General features: G+C 38.9%; 1 protein-coding gene across 3 annotated transcripts in view; it reads right to left on the bottom strand.

Annotated features, from left to right (window-relative positions):
• Nucleotides 1-25356, bottom strand: part of patl1 (PAT1 homolog 1, processing body mRNA decay factor) — a 66718-nt gene that overhangs the window by 3464 nt on the left and 37898 nt on the right. For all 3 annotated transcript variants that reach the window (XM_062027151.1, XM_062027152.1, XM_062027150.1), the window contains 9 exons: nt 20712-20856; nt 18931-19048; nt 15930-16027; nt 11561-11620; nt 10024-10169; nt 9769-9928; nt 8173-8298; nt 3791-3882; nt 3563-3712 (listed from right to left, as the gene is read on the bottom strand). In XM_062027151.1, coding sequence (XP_061883135.1) covers nt 3563-3712; nt 3791-3882; nt 8173-8298; nt 9769-9928; nt 10024-10169; nt 11561-11620; nt 15930-16027; nt 18931-19048; nt 20712-20856 — 1095 coding nt within the window. The remainder of the gene's footprint in view (nt 1-3562; nt 3713-3790; nt 3883-8172; nt 8299-9768; nt 9929-10023; nt 10170-11560; nt 11621-15929; nt 16028-18930; nt 19049-20711; nt 20857-25356) is intronic.

The raw sequence follows: 25356 nt of genomic DNA, 5'->3' as shown, positions 1-25356 counted from the left end.
ACATTATGTTCAAACACATCCTTCGATGAGTCAGGGACGATACTATTTTTTTTAGAACAATTCGATTTGAAACGATTCAGTAAGTTAAAATCGATTCAGCAATATTTTAGCAAAAAATAAATAAAAAATCAAGCAGTGTTACTGTGAAATACTGCAGGGGAAGTTTTCTATATTCCTGTTATTTCTTGTAAAGGAATTAGGTATACATGACAAGTTTCGGTGACACAAGGACCTAAAATGGCCGAGGGTGTGATGAACGAAGTCAGAAACGTAAGCGAAGTCATGATTTTTTTTTTTTTAAACTTTTTTAATAATACTAATATACTATGTTCTTTACACCGTTTATAACATCTATCACCGTCACTTCTGTTGTGTCCGTCGTATCCATTGTGGTTAAGATGGTGGCTTTACATTATTGTGTGTGTCGTTTATATTTGTTGTGCCGTTTACAATCATGCTGTAGCGAAAACGTTTTTGTGTTGCAATTAATTCTTTATTGTCTTGTGGCGTTTGCATTTGGTGTGACCTTTATCGACCCCATGGCGACTCGTCTTGAGTGTAGCGCGACCAGATGTCACCAAACGCCCGTCGAAGGTAATGTTACAGACATTAGGTGAATTAATAAGTACCGTAGGCTAATTGTTTCAGCCCCCTCTGTAATTTCACTCACTCACCATTCTTATATAAAAACATTTTATGTCCTGGGCCCTGCTCTGCTGCTCATACTCCTGGACTCCTTTTCAACTAATTTCTGATGTCACAAATTGTTATTTTTTGGGGTCATCCAAACCCTTCCCGATGAGGAAGAATCATGGGAAGAACAAACCGCGATGTGGACAAAACAATTTTTTAAGGAGCCGTGGTGGTTAATGAAATTATTCAAACTTGAATATTGTATGATGTATGGGCAGCACGATCCCAACAGGGACAAGCGGTAGAAAATGGATAGATAGTATGACTTGTGACTTTTTAATTTGGATTCATTTTTATGAATATGTATTAGCTCAGTGGAAGCATAATCTACCAGGGGCTGTGGGCATACTTGCCAACCTTGAGACCTCCGAATTCGGGAGATGGGCGGGGTTTGGTGGTAGCGGGGGGTGTGTGTATTGTAGCGTCCCGGAAGAGTTAGTGCTGCAAGGGGTTCTGGGTATTTGTTCTGTTGTGTTTATGTTGTGTTACGGTGCGGATGTTCTCCCGAAATGTGTTTGTCATTCTTGTTTGGTGTGGGTTCACAGTGTGGCGCATATTTGTAACAGTGTTAAAGTTGTTTATACGGGTCACTCTCAGTGTGACCTGTATGGCTGTTGATCAAGTATGCCTCGCATTCATTCATGTGTGTGTAAAAGCCGCATATATTATGTGACTGGGCCGGCACGCTGTCTGTATGGAGGAAAAGCGGACGTGACTACAGGTTGTAGAGGACGCTAAAGGCAGTGCCTTTAAGGCACGCCCCCAATATTGTTGTCTGGGTGGAAATCGGGAGAAATTCAGGAGAATGGTTGCCCCGGGAGATTTTCGGGAGGGGCACTGAAATTCGGGAGTCTCCCGGGAAAATCTGGAGGGTTGGCAAGTATGGCTGTGGGCCATTAAAATCGTCATGACCTTTCTACCTTATAACACAGCCCTGGTCATAGATGGGCAGACAGACTTAATGTTTAACGTCCTTATCATTAAAAGTGCTAAACTTCTTAAAAAGTCTGTCGTTCTTAAATGCAATGTTTTCTTTTTTCTAGTATCGATAAAATCGATATTGCCCTTTAAATCGATGCTGGATCGATACCTATTTTTCGGAAGGCCAACTTGTATAATATTTAAAGGCCTACTGAAACCCACTACTACCGACCACGCAGTCTGATAGTTTGTATATCAATGATGAAATCTTAACATTGCAACACATGCCAATACGGCCGGGTTAACTTATGAAGTGCAATTTTAAATTTCCCGCCACACTTCCGGTTGAAAACGTCTAGATATGATGACGTTTGCGCGTGACGTCAACGTTTGATACGGAAGTATTCGGACCCATTGAATCCAATACAAAAAAGCTCTGTTTTCATCCAAAAATTCCACAGTATTCTGGACATCTGTGTTGGTGAATCTTTTGCAATTTGTTTAATGAACAATGGAGACTGCAAAGAAGAAAGCTGTAGGTGGGATCGGTGTATTAGCGGCGGACTACAGCAACACAACCAGGAGGACTTTGAGGATAGCAGACGAGCTAGCCGAACGACCTCACCTTGACTTCCTCCGTCTACGGGCCGCCAACCGCTTCGGTGATCGGGTGAAGTCCTTCGTCGTACCGTCGATCGCTGGAACGCAGGTGAGCACGGGTCGTGATGAGCAGATGAGAGCTGGCGTAGGTGCAGAGCTAATGTTTTTAGCATAGCTCTGTCGAGGTTCCGTAGCTAAGTTAGCTTCAATGGCGTCGTTAGCAACAGCATTGCTAAGCTTCGCCAAGCTGGAAAGCATTAACCGTGTATTTACGTGTCCAGAGTTTGGTAGTATTGTTGATCTTCTGTCTATCCTTCCAGTCAGGGACTTATTTGTTTTGTTTCTATATGCAGTAAAGCCCGATGCTATCACGTTAGCTCAGCAGCTAAAGAGCTTCACCGATGTATTGTCGTGGAGATAAAAGTCACTGTGAATGTCCATTTCGCGTTCTCGACTCTCATTTTCAAGAGGATATAGTATCCGAGGTGGTTTAAAATACAAATCCGTGATCCACAATAGAAAAAGGAGAGTGTGGAATCCAATGAACCCTTGTACCTAAGTTACGGTCAGAGCGAAAAAAGATACGTTCTGCACTGCACGCTAGTCCTTCACTTTCATGTTCCTCATCCACGAATCTTTCATCCTCGCTCAAATTAATGGGGTAATCGTCGCTTTCTCGGTCCGAATCTCTCTCGCTGCTGGTGTAAACAATAGGAAAATATGAGCAGTCCTTCCTCCGGTGTCGTCACGCTACTTCCGGTAGGGGCAAGGCTTTTTTTTATCAGAGACCAAAAGTTGCGAACTTTATCGTCGTTCTATACTATATCCTTTCAGCAAAAATATGGCAATATCACGAAATGATCAAGTATGACACATAGAATGGATCTGCTATCCCCGTTTAAATACATTTTTTTAAAAACAACTCGGTTTAAAAGTACCTCTACCCATAGCCTGTGCGGACTAAGGTACTGTAGTGTAGCGGGTGGTTGGCTGATTAGTAGTTTTAAACTTAACAGCCAGCGGATTTCGCCGCAGTGAACAAGTAGAAACTCCATCGCACAACCGTGAGGATATAAACCTCACATTCACAAACAAAATGAAAAAAAAATGCATTGACATAGTAATGGCTGACTTATTTTTCAAGGAGGAACAACACACTACGTTACTACTTGCAACAAAAATAATCTGAGTGCTCTCAACACTGGTTATCTAGTCATAAAACACTGAGGAAATCTTAAGCACTTTGAACGTTTTTTTTAATGTACCGGTATAATATATTGCCCAGCCCTATTATGGATCAATGGAACTGGGCTCAATACCTGAAGTCCTGTGTGTATTTGTGACTTACTGTAGTTTTTCCTGTAACAAGTCCAAGCGTTGGCGGTCCACATAGCGTGAGAAGAGGAAGAGCAAATTGGGAGGCGTAAAAAGAGGAGAAGAGAGAGACGTAGAGGGAATGCTCAGCAACTCCCTGGTCACAGAAAACACCAACTCTGTCCTGGATGACAAAAAAGTAACAACTAAGCAAAATGCGTCAGTCGAGTTGGTACAAACATCAAGGATTGAAGTGTCTCACCATCGATTGTCATCCATGAGCTGACAGTTGGGGTCAGAACTTTGCATCCTCTCTCCTTTACTCAAGATCAGATAGAGCAGCGTAACACCAAACTGAACACAAACAAAGGACACGTTTTTATTTAGTGTCTTTTTGTATTCTAGACCTCAATATTTGTCTATTATGAAACCATTAGTGCTGAGTATCATGGCTAATATCCCAAATCCATTCGATTTTAATTCTTAAAGGCCTAAATCGATTAATCACAATTCAATCTGATTCAATCTGCACTTAAAAATTAAAAATGTCTCAGATCTGCTACAGAATGCAAATGTGCCTTGTTGTTTCTCTCTACCATAAAAAAAAAACTTTGGAGAGTTTTAACCGTATCTGTCAAAGTCAAGGCCCGGGGTCCCACAGTACATTTTTGAGATCCCACTTTTTTGTAACCGTTTTGAAAACAAATGATAAATGTATGCATTATCCGGTTATATCTCACATTCTGTATTGTGTTTTGGAAAAAGGTTGTCACAAACGTTACCTAATTCATTAAAAAAAAAAATAATACAAAAAAAAACACATTTTTACGCATATGTAAATGTATTCAGTTATAAACATTCATTCATTTTCTTCTTTCCTTCATGGATCTAAACTTTACTGCTGCCAGTATTGTTTTCTATATTTTTATTGTAATATTTTCAGAATGCCTTTGTTCTATTTTTGGCCAAAGTAAGACAAAGAAAACAATCTGAAGTTGTCTTTATTTTTTAGTTGTAATGCCATGATTTTAATAGTCTGGCCCGCATGTGCATAGAATTTCCTCCATGCGGCCCCTGAGCTAAAATGAGTTTGACACCCCTGGTGGAACTCGAAGCAAGCTATTCTTTGGGACTCTTATTATGTTAGCGCAGTCAGACAGGACGTAACACACAGCAAATTTATTGTAAAGACTGCAACTGTGGTTTTGGTTTTTCCGCTGCATCTATAAACAGTTGTTATGCATGCGGGGAGATTTGTAAACAAAAGTAACTGTCCTCTCTCGAGATACAGCTGCCACCCTTTTTTTTATAGTGAGTTTACACTACATTAGTGCAGACATCACAAAACTGACAGTTAAAAAAATACAGTTATCAAAAATAACAGTTTCAGTCAGATGTTTATGTTGCACCGGAGTATGGTTCACTTCGGGCAGCGCTAGAAGTTTGATGCTGGTGAGTGAGGCCATAAATCTTTGCCAAAACAAAAAGCGATGACCTCAACAACTGTAGCTTTATGGCTCGAGGAGAATCGGGTAGTAATGCTGGTTACTTAGTAAGTCCCTTGGTTTTTTTTTTGTTTTGCCCCGGACGGCTTGTTGTTGGAAGCGTAAGTTAGCATAGTGTGACACGGCTGCACATGTTGCAGCATACGTAAGACTAGCAAGTCTTACGTATAGTTAGATTAAGTCTCTAACTATTTTTGGTTCCCCGGCTGACACAGGTGGCTAAAAGCAAACAGTGTATGTTAATACACATTGCGGAAAATAAACTACATTTCTTACAAGTATTATATCAATGGAGAACTGGAATATGAGGCTAAACATTTAACACGTCTGTCAGGTTCAAACACTGATGACATCTATTAAACGAGACAAGAAGCAAGGAATTAAACAGACAGAATTAAATTTGGCTCAATTTGAGGAGAAACGTCTGGGCTGTACTCTTGGACAGTCTCCAGCATGCTCGGGCGAAAGATTGTACGCCACCTCTTTTTATTTGGACTTTCCCTGTTTACATAACAACAGCTGTTTCTAAAGGAATGGGGGGTATGTAAACAGCCATTGCTTTCGGTCACATTAACACAAAAGAAAAAGATGCCTCTGGCTTGGACTGGTCCTGGATCGAGCTTGGGCAGGTCTTGGATCAAAATAGATAACCCCTCCTGTCTCCTCCCATCGTACACAGCGGAATTTTCCAAGCCTTTGGCTTGGTGCAACAAACACAGCCTCTTGTCTGTTCACTGGGAACTCAGAGAACGGAATGTTTTTTGATCATTTACATACAATTTTTCTGACAACGTCGCGTAAGAACAAGCAGGAGCAGACAACAAGGAATGCTAATTGCTAAGATAGCCACTAAACTATCTTGAAAAAACACAAGCAACAGGTGCTTATTAAACTTTAAGAAGTGTACCATATTTTTTGGACCCTAAGGCGCACCACAATATAAGGTGCACTGTCGAGGAACGGGTCTATTTTCATACACAAGGCGGTTTTGTTGGCGGTCTTATTGACGTGCCTCTACTTCGACTGCATCTTCTCCCCGTCATCTTTTGTTGTAGTTTTTAGCACTGCCATAGTGAGTCTATTGACAGATAAAGTTCTAACTAAATGCTAATTTGTATTAGAAATGGCAACAGCGGAGGATGAATGCCCCACAACATGAAGATAGAGAAAAAGAAGGAGCTTATGGACTATGGCGCGGACTACAATGGAGGACGGGCGCAAATTTTCAAGGACATATGCAGATCCCAAATACACATCAGCATGTACCAATAAGTACAAAATGTTGGTTTTACATAATAGGGTAAAACTAAACGCAAGATAATATAACTTCTAATAGGTGCCATTTTGGGGTCCTTATACACACACGATAATAATACCCCTATGTTGAAGCACAGTACGTCTGACTACGGTAGCCGTATTGCTCCGACAATCTATCAAAAAGTGCGGCTTCGTAGCTAAGTCGTGCTAAAACATTTTGACAGATTTTTGAGCTCTGTTGTAATGTTCTATATTTTCAATGAAACATCAAAGTTTTGGTCTTGCTTGCTTACCGGTACTTGCTAGCATCCTTTATTGAACAGGTGTCAGTCAAGCTGCAGTCCACACGGATCTCTTATGAGTCACTGCCATCTACTGATCACACTTGTCATTATACTACAGTATGTACCATATAAAATTTGTTCGAGGTCAGTACACACAAACAGAATTATTACATAAGTTAGGCGCATCGGGTTGTAGGCGCACTTTTGAACTCTGAGAAAATGAAAGGATTTTAAGTGCGCCTTATAGTCCGAAAAATATAGTAAACGGAAGTGCATTACAGCAGAAAGTAAGCAGATAGGAAAAGGAATTTAACAAGTACCGTAGATTAATAAGAGTCTAGAGAGAAGATAATAAAAAAAGACAACAGTTGGTGTGTAGCGGCCAGGCATACACCGAGGGCGGAACTATCCAAGGGTAGTTTCAATATACGATTGATAATTGAGGGATTAGATTGATATTTTTCATTACACAAAATAATGTTTTTGGTCATTTTTGTTAATGTTTACAAATTTAAGAAATAAGTGTCTGGAATTAAAATGGGATTTATAGCTATTTGAAGGGAGACGGATCTTGAGGAGTCCTTTCTTTAAAAGAGCCGTTCAAAAGACCAACTTTTTCCTATATATATATATTTTTTTACATAACTTGTTTTCATTAAGGAAACACTCACTCGTGGCAGCAAATAGGATAAAACGCTGTTCAATAAATCAAAATGTATACATTACACCAATATAAACACATTAAAAAAATATTTTTGAAATATTGATAATGTAATTTGGATTTTGTTTTCATTGTACACATTCCACAAGATGGTGGAATTTACCCATTCTTTGACAGCAACGTCACTATGTCTGCTTGATCTTGTATGTCATCACCCCAGGTGTCATTAGTCCTTCAATAAATACAGCCATTGAAGCTGATTTGGAATCTTATTCTGAATTTGATTTTGAGAGGGCAGCATGGTAATTTGCAAAAATAATGGCTCTCAAAAGAACAAATTACAATTGCGAATCGGTTCTCATCGTTCGCTTGAAAGACCCATTCAAAAGACCCGACTCGTTCACATCTCTCACATCTCTACCCTGGACACGGGAGGACTGAACCCAAAGGATTTAAAATAGTTTTTGTTTTTGCTCAGTTACTGTGCACTTTTGAGGAAATTGTATGTAATAAAATAGAATAAAGAAATACTTTAAATATTGTGTTAATATTGTTACACTGTCAGTAGCACTCACCATGAATTACTTATGTATTTACAGTAAATATATGATTAGTATCTCACTCATGGATGATCGGAATTGGCAGCATAAAACCCTAGCCGCCATACAACAATTTTTTATCTTCACTAAGCAGCATTTTCTCCCCTTTTTTACCCTAAAAAAATTGTGGGATCCCAACATATACAACGTTTTAATACTGTTTTTTCTGGGTGTTCTAATGTGTTTAAGAACATGACATTCATATTGCACTCCAACAAAATTGTGGACATTCATCGCTCGGTTTGCAATCTTAAATTGTTTGAGTTGCCACTTCTTTAGAATATGTGATGCCTTACATAAATAACTACAATACAGAGCATTTCATCAAAAGTGTGTACCTTGTTATGTAGTACTGTGGCTAGTTGACCCTCGCTGCCCTGGAGCTCCTGCAGCATGTCTGTGAGGGCAGCACTGGACATGGACATGATCACAGCAGAAACTGGCTCCACCAACCAGCACAGCACCTGAATAGACAGAGTGTTATCAGAGTCAATCTGCATTTACAGTATCTTTTAAAAAAGCTGCATTATGAGCACAGAAAATACTAGAGCAAGAAAAATGTAATCCTAATATTTAAAGAGTTATTAGACAGTTGGACAGATAACTTCACTATGTTGGGTGAAGCACAACAGAGTTGTCAATTTGTGCACTAGCTGATCACTAGTCCACACTTATTTAGATGTTTCCCTACGTTTGAAGCAACGCTGGTAATACCAATCGCCACATTTGGCAAGGCGTGTTTTACCTCCTTGTTTAAAGAGTCACCTTTATTGTTAGTTTTGAAGCCCAAATACCTCCATATTGCACTTCTCTTTACGAACCAGTAGAATTTGAGGTTTTTTTTACCATTTTTTCTCTCCACGCTCTGCTTGTATGCCCTTTGTGTGCGTTTTGACACACAACATCATGCACCTCGGCTCTGTAGTCACCGTAGCACAGCAGCATAAACGGTATCGGAATTTTTCAAAGGTAGTATAGTACCATTTCCAATTGATTAGTATCGCGGGAATTTATTAGTATTAGTATACCGTACAACCCTAATAGAATAGAATAGAATGGACTTTATTGTCATTATATTAGCATGTAACGAGATTAAGGACTCCAATTTAAGGTGTGGTAGTGGAACAAATATGGGATAAAAATAAATTACACGAGGTAATAAAGATAAAACTAAGAATTTAAATAAACAGACTACTATCCAGTAAAAATACGTACTGCGTGTACGCGCACGTATTTCAATACTACATACAATACAAAATAAAGGGGACCACAATTTTTTTAAAAATTTCAACTTTAAAAAAAAAAAAAAGTACATATTTATTAATTTTCACAATTTGACAACTTTGAGTATATTTTATCCCCATAAAAATATCACAATCCGTGAGATTTTATTAAGTCGCAAAATTGGTGCAATTTACGGAGAATCTGGAAGAGTAGGCAGCTATGATATTGTGATATACACTGTAACCGATTACGATAACGATGATATATTCCAAGGCAAACAACTACAATTGGAAGTGTCTTTCCTGATGCCTCTTTAACTCAGCCCGTGTGGAAGAAACACCCAGAGGCTTGTCATTGGAATCCATCAGCCTGGTGAGGCTGCATTTCGAGATGGAAAACTCAGTGGTACTAGAGTCCAAGTTCGCACAGAAACGCATTATAGGCACTGCTGCGAGGCGGCGCAGTTTGTCGTTTTTTCTTAAATGACCTGCAAGCACTTTGCCTGTTATATTTTTATTTAAAAAATCATTAGTGTTTTTCACAAAAGCTAAGCACTTTTATGTTTTGCAATATGTTTCCTTATTGTACCCAACATGAACAAACTAATGTTAAAACGGAGGGTTGTACTAAACAGTGATAAAGGCATACCGTTACTACCCTAGTACATAGGATATTTTCTTATACTGTCTTTTGCAATATATATACGTTACCTGGTCTTGCTTGTCCTTCTTGGCTAAGGTGGGCAGGTTGCGGGCAATCGCCGTAACAACGGCAGCAGCCTGAGAGGAGGGCAGATAGGGGAGCAGCCTGGATATGAGCCGCTTGCCCTTCCTCACTGACATGATCATCACACACCGATCATCGCTCACCCTTCCAGAGAGCATAAGGAAAATAATTATAATGCATGTGCAACTTGGGCTTATGAAGACAAAATGCACAGAGCAAACTTAAGTCAAAGGTCTAACCTGTCGTCCCAATCTTTTTCTTGCAGAGAGTTACTAAGCTGCATGGTGTTGGTTTTGTGCTGCTCGAGTAAAACCTCTCTGTCCTCTTCTGGTGCATGGACAAAACGTTTCTCAAAGTCTTGAACCTCCAGAAGCAAACTGTAGATCTGAAATAGTTATGTGGGATTAAATTTAGGCTGGGTAACAATTTTGCTGGTGGAAAACACACCCTAAGAAACGAGAAGGCATTAGTTTCTTGAGTTTCAGGAAATGTCTTAAATCGTATTGAAATGCGTTTGCTGCATTGACGTACTGTTATTACTAGCTATTTACATCCACATTATCTACCTTGTTTTGACGAGCAATTGTATTGTAAAAAACTTCAAAACATGGCTAATGTAATTTTTGAAAGTTGACGAGCTATCTAATAGTTCATGGAATGTCGTAAATTATATTGAAGTCTGTTTGCAGCTATTTTGGCATTGTAGTTTACTAGCTACAGCCACACATGCTAGCTTGAATGTCAAGCAATTATAGAATAAAAACATTCAAAACATGGTTAATGTAAATTTTGAAAGTAGATAAGCTGTGAAGTTTTTCATGAATTGTAGTAAATTGTAGTGAAGTCGGTTTTCAGCTACTGGTAGTCTGACATTGTAGTTTACTGGCTACAGCCACATAAGATAGCACCTATGACGAGCGATTTTAAAATCTAAACATTTAGAACATGGCTAATGTAAATTTAGAAAGTAGATTAGCTGTTTAATCATTTATTAAATGTAGTAAATTGTAGTTAAGTCTGTTAGCTGCTCACCTGACATCATAGTTTACTGGCTACAACCACATTAGCTTACTCATTCTGATGAGTGATTTTTAAGTAAAAACAACATTCAATGCACGTCTTATGTAAATATTGAAAGCAGATCAACTGTCCAATCATTCATAAATGTAGTAATGTGGCTAGTCTGACAATGTGGTATACTAGCTCGTATGACAAGCAACTTTATAATAACAAAGCAACATCCTAAATGTGGCTAATGTAAATTCTGAAAGTAGATTGTGTAATGTGATGCAGTGTGATGGGAACTTTTTCATAACACTTGGTTGCAAGCTTTATTAATTTAACAATTTAATAATTGTCCCCACTTGACATCCATTGCAGCCAGTCACCCTGGAAAGGGAGTCCCTACATCCGCAAATAATTTTCAAAGTTTCTTCTTTTTTCCCCATCTGGGATTTTTAAAGTTTTTCCTTGCCCGGATGTGGGTTTAGGTCAGGGGATGTTGTGAGTTTGTGAAGCCCTTTGAGGCACCCGTAATTAAGGGCTATATAAATAAAATGTGATTGTTGATATTGTCCAGGGTGTACCCCGCCTTCCGCCCGAATGCATCTGAAATAGGCTCCAGCACCCCCCGAGACCCCGAAAGGGACAAGCGGTAGAAAATGGATGTATATAAATGCCCAAAACCGAGGGCGAAGAGCTAAAACACGGGGTAATTCAGCCTTACAGCAGTCTAGTTGGATGCGTGGAAAGTTTATCTGATTTATATGTTCTTACCTTTTCCACTGTGTACAGAATTTGCCGCCTCTTATTCCAAACCTGCTTTTCTCTCTTTTCCTGGGAATAAAAACACGTACATAAATAACTGAATAGGAACATGTCAATCTAGTTATATAACAAAAGGCAAAAAAATACATATATATTAAAAATAATAATTTTAGAACCTGTGTTGTTTTTCTTGTAACACTGACATTTCATAACTACAATGGGGGAAAATGAGGATTTGATCCCACGTTTTTATGGTAGGTTTACTGGAACATTTACATTATGTTTTTTTACATGGTGTAAAAAAACAAAAAAATAACATTAAATAAAAGGTTGTAAATTCACGTGTATATGACTGAGGGAATTAAGTAGTTGATACCAATGCATAACATGACTTTCTACTTTGGTGTTCTGATCAGGGTATTTTGCTGCCGATTCCAATCATCCATAAGTGAGATTGGCCAATACCGACCACATGTATTAACTAAAAATATTTTAATTTATTTATGATGAATGCTATTGACAGTGTAACATTATCAACACAATATTCTAACTACTTCCTCATTCTATGTTATTACAAACAATTGTAGAAGCAAAACAAAGTCAATAATACACAGTAACTGAAAACAAGTAAAAGAAGCAGTTTTAAAATAAACTATGGAAGTTTAATTAGCCTTGAATTTGTAAACATTAACGAAAACAAAAAAACTGAAAAATAAAAATATCAATCCAGGAATCAATAAAGTAATATCTATCTAATAGCCATACACTGATATTACCCTTGGTAAAAACACTATCGAGATATGGATCCATCTGCACTCTACACAGAAACAGAGCACTTTATATTATACTCTCTCTTGACTATTATTAATCGACTTGCTAATTTCTGCTGTAATGCGGTTCCATCTACACTTCTTAAACTTTACTAAGCATTTATTTATTGCATTGTTTCAAGCTAGTTTAATGGCTAGCTTAGCGATAAGCATGCCTTCTTGTCTGCTTCTGCTTGTTCTTACTCGGGGTGTAACATGATTAGCCCCTTCCTCCAGTGATAATAATGCCTATATTAAATGTAGTTTACTGGGTGCAATGGAGGATTATTGACTTAGGAGAGCGGCTACACACTGTGTATAGTGAAACAGTTAGCTGCTAGCCACCCTGTGTCAACTGAGGGACCAGAAATAATTCATGTCAGCCAGTGGGGATCAACTTTTGTGATCATTTGATCAATGGGATTATTTAGCGTTGGCCAATGACATACTTTTTCCACAGAAATCGCTGGCCAATCGATCGGCACATCCCTAAGAAAAACATAAGCTGACTAGCACAAAGGTCAAATGTTTCTTCTAGTCCGTAACCTGCAGCCTAGTCAGCAGGCTTACAAACATCTCAGGAAGGTGTTTCGGTAAGAGCAACACCCCCAAAGCAATGTTGTTGGAGTTATAAAATGAACTCCATATTCTCTACTGCTCACTAGTCCTACCATATCGGAGTTATTGTGTAGAAATATGGAGAACTAACTACAAAAGTATGCTTCATTCAATAACCGTTACAAAAAAAGTAAGTTAAAATAATACATAATGTTGGACTATAACAACTATAATCTGGTACCAAAAAATGTACAACAATTCTTCTCAACAAAGGGGGAGAAATAAAATCTTAAGAGAAAAATCTGTTTTAAAAGATTTGTATGCCCGTACAACACTTAAGACCTGTAGTAAATCACTATGTGGAATTAAATTATTGAATGTATTAAGCAAAGAATTCAAACTAAGTACTAATATGATCCAGTTTAAGAAATTGTTCAAACTTTAAGAGTTTATCGAGTACAAAGAAGGATCATCCTGATAAACATTTTAAACTTTATTGGAACATGAGGTAATCTGATTAATCTCATTTTGTGGATTACAATTTATTTACCTATTTATTGAGACCTTTATTATTTATGGATTCATATTGTGTACAAATTGAGAAATGGAAGTGAACAAATGTGTTAGTAATTGCTAATAAATGGACAAGGGGTATGATTAAATAAGATCTGCTTCTTCATACTCCTTTTCGGACATGTTGTAATGAGAAACTGGAAATATGTGATGTATCATACTGTAACTGTATGCATGTTTGAAATAAACTTGAACCATAACCACCACATTCAGCATTCAAACGCATCAAATTCTTCCAAGCCTTCTCTGAGACGTTTATTGAACAACTTTAGAACATGAAGCCTTTTATCTCGACTTTGTAGGTACTTTTGGATCATAATTCATTACAAAAAATGATACGAATGGTTTTCTTGGTGACTGTGCTCCTAACTCCCTTGAGATCATTAAAAAGCTCCCAAGCTAATTCTGGGCTGGTCCCTCACCTTTCTCAGAATCATTCTTACCCCTGAGGTGAAATCTTGCTTGAAGCGTCAGAATGAATGACTATTATTTTGGCCTTCTCACTGAGCACTCTAAACAAGCTGCAAAGCAGCTGGCAGTACATCCAAAATACTGCTGCTTGAGTCCTGATTAGAACAAGGAAATATGACCCTATTAGTCCAGTGCTTAGGTCACTGCACTGGCTTACTGTTGGTCAGAGAATAGACTTTAAAACATCTCTCCTTGTGTGAAAGTGTTTTCAGTACATCTCTGATAAGGTAGAGCTATTTGAACCATCTAAAGCTCTGAGAACCTCAGGGAGTGGTCTTCTGCTGGTGCCCAGAGTCCGGACCAAACATAGTAAAACTGTGTTTCATTTTTATGCTCCTAAAATCTGAAATAGTCTTCGAGAATTTGTGAGACAGGCCTCAATATTTGCAATGTTCAAATCTAGGCTGAAAACATTTTTACTTTTGCATATGACCACTGAAAGTATTTTATCTACAGTATTTGATTGATTTTAAATTTAATGATGATAGTTTTTATGATTTATTTTCTCATTTTAATTTTGATTTTATATTTTGATTTTTGCCTTGTCATTTTCTGGAAAGCCCTTTGAATTGCCTTGTGTACAAATTGTGATCTATAAATAAACTCGCCTTGCCTATTTCTTCCATCAAGCTTCTGATCTTGTAGCCTGTACCAGTCTTGTGCAGGTCTACAGTCTGGTTCCTGAGGTTCTTTGACAGCTCTTTGGTCTTACCCATGGCTGTGGTGAGGTTAGAATACTGTGATTTTTTTTACACAGCAAGATCTTCACCACCAACTACAATTATTTTCCGAAATGGTGTCGAAATTAAAGGGGATTATTCTAATCTACATTTAACACAATTTCTTGTGGTCTAGATAATATGTATTAGAAATGCGTTGGTGTAAAATATGTGAGATTTTTGCTCCACAGACACATTCATAACCCATATTTTTGAGAGTATGCAAGACATTTTTTTGTGGAGATTGCGATTCAAACCCTCAACACCCTCTCCAAAGTATCAAAATATACATTTAAACAGTGCACATTTTTAAAATGTAAAAATCTAAAATGCAAAACAATCATCACCACAATTCTTTTCAGTCAGGGTTGAATATAAACTTCATAAACAATATTTTGATTCGCCGGTCACAACTCTAGGTACACCTGCCCACTCTTGGATCCATACAATGACGCAACAAAAAACTGCTTTTAGCAGCATTTTTTGTCACTGGATGTCGCTTGTAGGTATTAGATTAAAATAATACTTGATCTTACCTTAACTTGTGTTTCCTCAAACAAAGTAGTAATGTCGCTGCATTTTTCCTTCGAAGTTTAGCGGCTAATCCAATTTCGTGGTGGTATTTGTTTCATAGTATTTATTTTATACACAGAGCAGGCGGGAGGGGATAAAACTACAAGGAATATACGGAAGTTCCAGCAACAACAGTCTGATTAATTTATCATACACTGAATATGTTCATGTAGTCTGTGTACGGTATACAAAATTGTGATGCTTGTCTTTTCTAATGCACATTTCAGATATGGAAAGCTAAAATAGTTACTGTGTAAAATTAAATAAGCCCTTCTTTTCGACTGAGAGTATCCCGAGTCAGTGGTACAACCTAACGCTGCACTATTGTAATTGAGTGGTGGAGTTTAGTGCAGCAGAATTTTCCATGGAAGAAACTACTTTTGTGTCTTTTATCCACGTAAGTTTATCTTATGCGTAGTTTTGTAAAAAAAATTAAAAAAAGAAAATAAAAAAAAGAGAGAACTAGTTTGTGTGGGGTCAGAATGCTTGCTGGTTAGTAGGGGATTAAATACGTATTTCACTCATTTCAACACAAATTAATGTATAAGTTAGTGTAAGTGTTATTGTTACATACTCCCTCTTTCTGTTATTGATAAGATCAAATACTTATTTTTCCCACTTTATGTAACAGCTGGTAAAAGAGGATGATAAAAAGGCACAGAACAAGAAACATACCTCATCATCTGAGCGAGTTGTTACCACAGCGTCAATCATTTTGCGTGGATTGTTGACACTAGACACAGTCAGCTTACCCAGAGAACCCGCAAACTGAACTGTGGGAAACATGCAACAGAAAAAATTGTTAGTTTGATTCATGACAAACTCTAGTGTAGTGGGTGTGATACAGATTTAATCTAATGGTCTTTGCTCCGCTCATGTCAACAAATGACATTGGGGAGTGCTGGAGCTGTCTAAATAAAATAGCACCGACCACAATGGCACTTATCCCTAATGCTGTTGCCAGGTGAAAAAAACACCCCGATACTGGAAACTTAAGCCACACTTGGTAAGCAATACTGTAAATTAAATGTGCCATAGAGTTATGAATATAAAGTAAAGCTGCACATTTGTAAAATTGTGATCACAATCAAGATTAAACGAGGGTGATCGTCATTGATATTTAAAAAGCAAGCTCCACTGCATATCAAATCAAGCACTTTCACAGCCCGTGGCGGCAGAATAGCAACAGCGGCTCGTATTGAAGCCCTCTAACAGTTACCACCCAAGCCAAGCTATAGGCCACCGAGTATGGCACAGACCTCCATGACCGCACTGACCAGCATTAACTAACTTTTCCCGGGCTGCTATAATGACTTTGCTACTTTGCTATAATGACGAACGTGGCGCCACCATGTAATCTTGTAATTAAATAGTCAAAAAGAAAGGCTGGATCAACATTATCCATGTATTTAAAATTCAATATTAGTATTAATGTCAGTTTTTTCTCATTACATGATGCCTTTAGCTCATTTTTGATGCTTTTTTATGACACCATAAAAAACTTGTCATCAATTGGACACCCCTGCTTGACCTGATCATACATTTGATTTGTAGTGTGAAACATGTTTAATAAATGACAAAATATATGTCAAAGGGAGAAATAATGAGTTGGAGGGGCACATACTGTATTGGTAAAAGGACAGATACATAAAGACTTTGAGCAGAAATATGTCACATAGGAATCAACTATGCACCGCAAAACATTCACAAAACGTACATCATATAAATTGCTTTTTAAAGTAATAACATTCTGACATGAAAACCCCCCACAAATAATGTACTTTTTAAAATCAATATAAAACACAAAGCAGTTTGGCCAATGAAGATAAAATCAAGCTTTTTTTTTTTCCTTTTCACAGAACCATGTGGATCAATCAGTACAATAGTTTTGCCAACATAAATAAATTGAGCGATACCTCTCACATCTAATACACAGGCTTTGTGCCTCACTGACAACTCAGCATGCTGTCACTTTACAGCCTGTGTCTAATTCAATTAGATGACAAAACATTTTAGCTAGTGTTAATATTGGGGACACTGACAAACTTGGCAAAAAAATAATGGACGAATGACCATCCTAGTTAACAAACGGCCAGACGTTATAAACAAGTTGTGGCAACGTTCCCTCCACGTTTCTGCCTGTTCAGAGTCAGAGCAGGTGAGGGAAGAACGACCAGTGACATGACGCTGTGTTGCGCTTTACAATGAAAGCAACATGAAATATTGTTCTCTTCTGTAGTATGCTTTTTGGGTGGGACAAATGCATCAGTTTCCAATATTGCCCACACCTGTTGCCATCTAATAACAGCAGTGCCTTTTTAAACGCTCGCCAAGACTCCAAAGGAAGTGAAGCAAGTAAAATGAAGTTAAACAAAGCGATCGACTGCAGCAACCTCGGGAAACCATTGTGAATGTTAATGTTTTAATGTAATCAGTGTTGTTAATGTTTAGGTTCAGTGTGGTGATAGCGTTTTGTGCCCATACACAAAGGCCTCTGGCGTAGACAGGCGCTCTCTTTATAAAGCTGTTCTTTGCCGCTGCGGTTGTGAAAGTACTTGAGTTGATATTAAGCGGAGCAAGCGTTTTCAAATTGTATGGTATTGTATGCTCTTTATTGTCATTGCACAAGTACAACAAAATTTCATTTTCAACACTAACCCGTTCAAGATTAGACAAACATACACTATATTGCCAAAAGGAGAACGCTACATTTCGGACTGCATTATGCAGAGTGTGAAATTTGGTGGAGAAGGAATTATGGTGTGGGGTTGTTTTTCAGGAGTTGGGCTTGGCCCCTTAGTTCCAGTGAAAGGAACTCTGAATGCTCCAGGATACCAAAACATCTTGGACATTTCCATGCTCCCAACCTTGTGGGAACAGCCCCTTCGTCTTCCAACATGACTGTGCACAAAGTAAGGTCCATAAAGATATTGATGACAGAGTCTGGTGTGGATGAACTTGACTGGCCTGCACAGAGTCCTGACCTGAACCCGATAGAACACCTTTGGGATGAATTAGAACGGAGACTGAGAGCCAGGCCTTCTAGACCAACATCAGTGCGTGACCTCACCAAACAATCCTATAAACACACTCTGCAACCTTGTGGACAGCTTTCCCAGAAGAGTTGAAGCTGTTATAGCTGCAAAAGGTGGACCGACATCATAATAAACCCTATGTTGGGAAAGGGATGGCACTTCAAGTTCATATGTGAGTCAAGGTGGGTGTCCAAATACTTTTGGCAATATAGTGTACATTGTACAAGTAGATGGAAAAAGAACGGTGATGGGTCGCCACTTAATGGCGCCCCATAAAAAGTGGGAAAAATGTAGACGCTGGGGAAGGATGAGTATAATAACTTGATGGGAGCCCACAGGACAACACAAGTGACTTAGTTGAATGTATTTTCCAAGTCCACAAGGCACCTGCTCGACAGGTTGGCAAACTTCTATGCACCCTCGCAAGGGTGTAGAGCTGCTCGAGTGATTTCTCTTTACCAGTGTGTCCAAAACATGCGGACACGGTCTGATGATACGACTACCAAGACGATAATAAACGTGTGGCCTAAAGTGTCCTGGGCATTGAAAAGTCTCCACGCCCCCTTTAACAGGACGTACCCAAAATAATCCACAACATAAGAAAAAAGGTGCAGGTGCACTTGCATATCAACTACATTTACCTGGTCTGTAGGTGTGTTCAATCTTGGCAACTTGTGGAGTAATGAGCTTGGTCGTGTGTTCTTTTTTACTGCTGTCTCTTTCTCTCTCCTGACGTTTTTCCATCTTTTCGTAGTAGTTCTGCAAGTGTGGCATGAAATATATAGATTATGATATTGAATTAATGCAGTAAACGATTGCATGTTGTGTTACCAATATTGTTATAGTTATCAATACCTTGTGATCATTTTGCTCAGAAGGAATGTGATGTGCTGCTGTTTAAATAGACACACTTCAAATTAAAATACATCCCGGAGCCTTTAGTACTACTATGATGGGTTTTTTTTTCAACATTTAAAACACTTTTTTGTGGTCTACAGGCCTGTTGGTATCAAACAAAAACTTGGTGTGTATTTTTTTTCCGGCGCTTTCGCGTTTGTCAGTTCTGAAAATAAACAACATCTCTCAGAATCCTCTGAGCAGCATGGGGCACCAAGGTGGTAAGCAGGAGGTGAAGTGTGTTAGTAGTCAATGATAGGAATAGTTTTTTGGACACATTCTTAAAAATGTCATCAAAATCTATCCACAACAATTTGAGCTACGTTGCTCACAAACAAACAAACCCTGGTGAAAACATGACTTCTTTGGCAGAGCCGAGGTAAGAAAGCCTACGTTTCCAAGGCCAGCTGGTCACGGCGCAGCGAACAAAGGGAATCACTTAAAAAATGTTCAATGCGGAAAATATGAGTTAACTGAAAAACTACTTGATAAAACCTTAGTCCATCCACCCTTGTTCTCACTGCTTGTTTCTCTGGTTGTCGCTTGAAGCTGGAGCCTGTCCGCCAAGCCGCACTCGGGGTACAGGCCACCACCTCAAACTGTCATCCAGAAAATACATTTTAAGCCAGTGCAGCCAAACATCAGTTAATGAGGTAATTACATTATTAAAAGTGGCCGGTATGTTTATCATAAACTAGTTCATTTTACACACTATAGCATTTTTAAGTATTTTTCTTTTTATTGGAACATATACCGAAGTAAAATCGTACTGTGGCCTCAATACAGTGATATCATACCGTGAGATTTGATACGATCTACCAGTCAATCTTTGGGACCCTACCGGTAGATCGCGAAAATATTAGAAGAAAAAAGTTTTAATATAACATTAGTGACAACCCCACCCAGAGAACAGATCTGCTCTGGAACACTTTGCCCCTCCATGTTCGAACTGCTCCCACAGTGGAATGTTTTAAGTCTCGTCTTAAGACACACTTTTATTCTCTGGTTTTTAACACTACGTGAGTTGTGTGGTCCTCTGTGTTTTTTAATTTGTATTTCTATTTATTGTTTTAATTGGCTTTACCCTTTAAAATCGTTTTTAATCATATTTATTTTTATATTTCTTTATTTTGTTTTTATTCAGTCATTGGTGGAGCTAAAGATACTATTTAAATCTTGTTTTTAATATTTTTGTGCAGCACTTTGGAAACATTTTTGTTTAAATGTGCTATATAAATAAAGTGGATTGGATATACAGTATATATATATAAATAAAAAACCTTCATGGTTTGATTTAAAATTTTCGGGACTTATGCAGATCCCAATTACACAAAAACAGGTACCAATAGGTAACAAAAGTTGATTTTGGAAAATAGGTCCCCTTTAAGAGCCTTTAGTTAAGACATTATGTGCAGTATGTGTATGCAAATTAACTTCAGAGTACTCAGTGGTAAAAATATGTATTTAGTGTGAGCACTACTGTGATCTAGCAGTACCTTAGAGGAGCTGAACTTGCAAGACCCACCTGATAGTAGTAGTCATCCAAGAAAGGGTCAGTACTTTGAAGCTGCATCATTTGAATTTTAGTGACCCATTCCTTCTCTTTCTGAGTCATCAAGTTACTGTATGGATCCCTGCTGTGCCAGTCCCCTCCAGTCCTGGTATGGTCCCTTCAGGAAGGTAAGTAGATGTTAGAAGTCAGGCACTTAGACCTGCAGTGCATTCTAGCCTCAATGTCCCCATTCACACTGCACAACAAATCTGTTTTTCCCCCCCTCAAGTGACACAGATCGGATATTTTTTGCCAGTCTAAATGCTCCAAAGTGCTTCAAATTTGATCTTTTTGCATTAGGTTCAGGCCACACCATGAAGTTTTTTCGAATGTGACTTCAGTATAAACGGAAACGCATTCTGAATGCGACTTTTGTGTCATTTTTGGGCGAGCTACGTCAACCATATTCGTGGGAAAAACAAGTGGATACATCATCTCAACATCAGGTTTCGGTGAGCATAGTATTTTTTTCGGCGGCCGAATTTCCGGTGTATCACTAGTCAATAGTTTGCAAATAATAGACTATTGGAATACATGAAGATATACATATTATATAATTTAACCACAAAGAAATAGCGATTGTTGAAAGACCGGAATTGACGCGTACGCTGTCCCGTATATGCTTACATGTTACGTACATTGCATAAGTTGAGTTGAAAAATAAAGCTAACGTAGATCCACGCTGATGTCCACTAAACAGCCATAGAAAGATTAGAGCCCTCCAAAATATATTACACATATTAAGTTAAACTTAAAGTTCCAATGATTGTCACACACACACTAGGTGTGGCGAAATTATTCTCTGCATTTGACCCATCACCCTTGATCACCCCCTGGGAGGTGAGGGGAGCAGTGAGCAGCAGCGGTGGTGGTCATGCCCGGGAATCATTTTTGGTGATTTAACCCCCAATTCCAACCCTTGATGCTGAGTGCCAAGCAGGGAGGTAATGGTCCCATTTTTATAGTCTTTGGTATGACTCGGCCGGGGTTTTAACTCATTTTACATATATATATATATATATATAACATACTTTCATTCATATATATATATATACACACACAGGTAAAAGCCAGTAAATTGGAATATTTTGAAAAACTTGATTTATTTCAGTAATTGCATTCAAAAGGTATAACTTGTACATTATATTTATTCATTGCACACAGACTGATGCATTCAAATGTTTATTTCATTTAATTTTGATGATTTGAAGTGGCAACAAATGAAAATCCAAAATTCCGTGTGTCACAAAATTAGAATATTACTTAAGGCTAATACAAAAAAGGGATTTTTAGAAATGTTGGCCAACTGAAAAGTATGAAAATGAAAAATATGAGCATGTACAATACTCAATACTTGGTTGGAGCTCCTTTTGCCTCAATTACTGCGTTAATGCGGCGTGGCATGGAGTCGATGAGTTTCTGGCACTGCTCAGGTGTTATGAGAGCTCAGGTTGCTCTGATAGTGGCCTTCAACTCTTCTGCGTTTTTGGGTCTGGCATTCTGCATCTTCCTTTTCACAATACCCCACAGATTTTCTATGGGGCTAAGGTCAGGGGAGTTGGCGGGCCAATTTAGAACAGAAATACCATGGTCCGTAAACCAGGCACGGGTAGATTTTGCGCTGTGTGCAGGCGCCAAGTCCTGTTGGAACTTGAAATCTCCATCTCCATAGAGCAGGTCAGCAGCAGGAAGCATGAAGTGCTCTAAAACTTGCTGGTAGACGGCTGCGTTGACCCTGGAAAAAAGAGCTGGACTGCTGCTGAGTGGTCCAAAGTCATGTTTTCTGACGAAAGCAAATTTTGCATTTCCTTTGGAAATCGAGGTCCCAGAGTCTAGAGGAAGACAGGAGAGGCACAGGATCCACGTTGCCTGAAGTCTAGTGTAAAGTTTCCACCATCAGTGATGGTTTGGGGTGCCATGTCATCTGCTGGTGTCGGCCCACTCTGTTTCCTGAGATCCAGGGTCAACGCAGCAGTCTACCAGCAAGTTTTAGAGCACTTCATGCTTCCTGCTGCTGACCTGCTCTATGGAGATGGACATTTCAAGTTCCAACAGGACTTGGCGCCTGCACACAGCGCAAAATCTACCCGTGCCTGGTTTACGGACCATGGTATTTCTGTTCTAAATTGGCCCGCCAACTCCCCTGACCTTAGCCCCATAGAAAATCTGTGGGGTATTGTGAAAAGGAAGATGCAGAATGCCAGACCCAAAAACGCAGAAGAGTTTAAGGCCACTATCAGAGCAACCTGGGCTCTCATAACACCTGAGCAGTGCCAGAAACTCATCGACTCCATGCCACGCCGCATTAACGCAGTAATTGAGGCAAAAGGAGCTCCAACCAAGTATTGAGTATTGTACATGCTCATATTTTTCATTTTCATACTTTTCAGTTGGCCAACATTTCTAAAAATCCCTTTTTTGTATTAGCCTTAAGTAATATTCTAATTTTGTGACACACGGAATTTTGGATTTTCATTTGTTGCCACTTCAAATCATCAAAATTAAATGAAATAAACATTTGAATGCATCAGTCTGTGTGCAATGAATAAATATAATGTACAAGTTACACCTTTTGAATGCAATTACTGAAATAAATCAAGTTTTTCAAAATATTCTAATTTACTGGCTTTTACCTGTGTATATATATATATATGTATATATATATATATATATATATATATATATATATATATATATATATATATATATATATATATATATATATATATATATATAGATTCATTCATGTATATTTATTCATATATATATATTCATTCATACATACATGTATATACACATATGTATACATATACATTCATTCATACTTATATATTCATTCATACATCCATCCATCCATACATATACATTCATTCATACATATATAATGAACAAAAATACACACGCCACACTTTTGTTTTTGCTTCCATTTTTCATGACTTGAACTCAAAGACCCAAGTGAAGTGAATTATATTTATATAGCGCTTTTCTCTAGTGACTCAAAGCGCTTTACATAGTGAAACCCAATATCTAAGTTACATTTAAACCAGTGTGGGTGGCACTGGGAGCAGGTGGATACAAGACAGTGTGGGTGGCACTGGGAGCAGGTGGATAAAGTGTCTTGCCCAAGGACACAACGGCAGTGACTAGGATGGCGGAAGCGGGAATCGAACCTGGAACCCTCAAGTTGCTGGCACGGCCACTCTACCAACCGAGCTATGCCGCCCCTTGCTGTTCATACTAAATCTTTTAGTATGTACACAAAATGTCTATTCCTCTCAAATATTGTTCACAAATCTGTCTAAACCTGTTTTAGTGAGCACTTCTTCTTTGCCATGATAATCCATCCCACCTCACAGGTGTTACATATCAAGATGCTGATTAAACAGCATGATTATTGCACAGGTGTGCCTTAGGCTGCCCATAATAAAAGGCCCCTCTGATATGTGCAGTTTTGCTTTATTAGTGGTCTGTGGGGTAAGAAAAGCAGTCAGTATCTGGTGTGACCACCATTTGCCTCACGCAGTGCAACACAATTCATTCGCATAGAGTTGATCAGGTGTGGAATGTTGGTCCACTCCTCTTCAAGCGCTGTGCAAAGTTGCTGGATATTGGCAGGAACTGGCACATGCTGTCGTATAAGTTGATCCACAGCATGCCAAACACGCTCATTGGGTGACTTATCCGGTGAGTATGCTGGCCATGCAAGAACTGGGATGTTTTCAGCTTCCAGGAATTGTGTACAGATCCTTGCAAGATGGGGCCATGTATTTTCATGCTACAACATGAGGTAATGGTCCCGGGTGAATGGCACAACAATAGGCTTCAGGATCTCGTCACAGTATCTCTGTGCATTCAAAACGCCATTAATAAAATGCACTTGCGTTAGTTACCCATAACTTACACCTGCCCATACCATAACCCCACCCACTCATAGGCCACTCGATTCACAACGTGCACATCGGCAAAACACTCTCCCACACAACGCCACACACGCGGTCTGCCATCTGCCTTGAAGTGATTAATCTGTGAAGAGAACACCTCTCCAACGTGCCAGACGGCATTGAATGTGAGCATTTGCCCACTCCAGTCGGTTACGACGACAAGTTGGAGTCAGGTCGAGATCCCGATGAGGGCGACGAGCATGCAGATGAGCTTCCCTGAGAAGGTTTTTCCCAGTTTGTGCAGAAATTCTTTGGTTATGCAAATCAGTTGCTGCAGCAGCTGTCCGGTAGCCTGGTCTGAGAGAATCATGGAGGTGCACCTGCTGGATGTGGGGGTCCTGGGCTGGTGTGTTTACACGTGGTGCGGTTGTGAGGCCGGTTAGATGTACTTCCAAATTCTCTGAAACACCTTTGGAGACGGCTTATGGTAGAGAAAGGAATATTTAATTCAAGGGCAACAGCTCTGTTGGACATTCCTGCAGTCAGCATGCCAACTGCACGCTCCCCAAAAACTTGCGACATCTGTGGCATTGTGCTGTGTGATAAAACTTCACATATCAGAGTGGCCTTTTATTGTAGGCAGCCTAAAAGACAACAGTGCAATAATCATGCTGTTTAATCAGCTTCTTGATATGCCATAGCTGTGAGGTGGGATGGATTATCTTGGCAAAGAAGAA

This window comes from Entelurus aequoreus, linkage group LG18 (genome assembly GCF_033978785.1).
Source record: "Entelurus aequoreus isolate RoL-2023_Sb linkage group LG18, RoL_Eaeq_v1.1, whole genome shotgun sequence".
In the NCBI taxonomy this organism is placed as follows: Eukaryota; Metazoa; Chordata; class Actinopteri; order Syngnathiformes; family Syngnathidae; genus Entelurus; species Entelurus aequoreus.
This window is presented reverse-complemented; position numbering and strand designations above follow the sequence as displayed.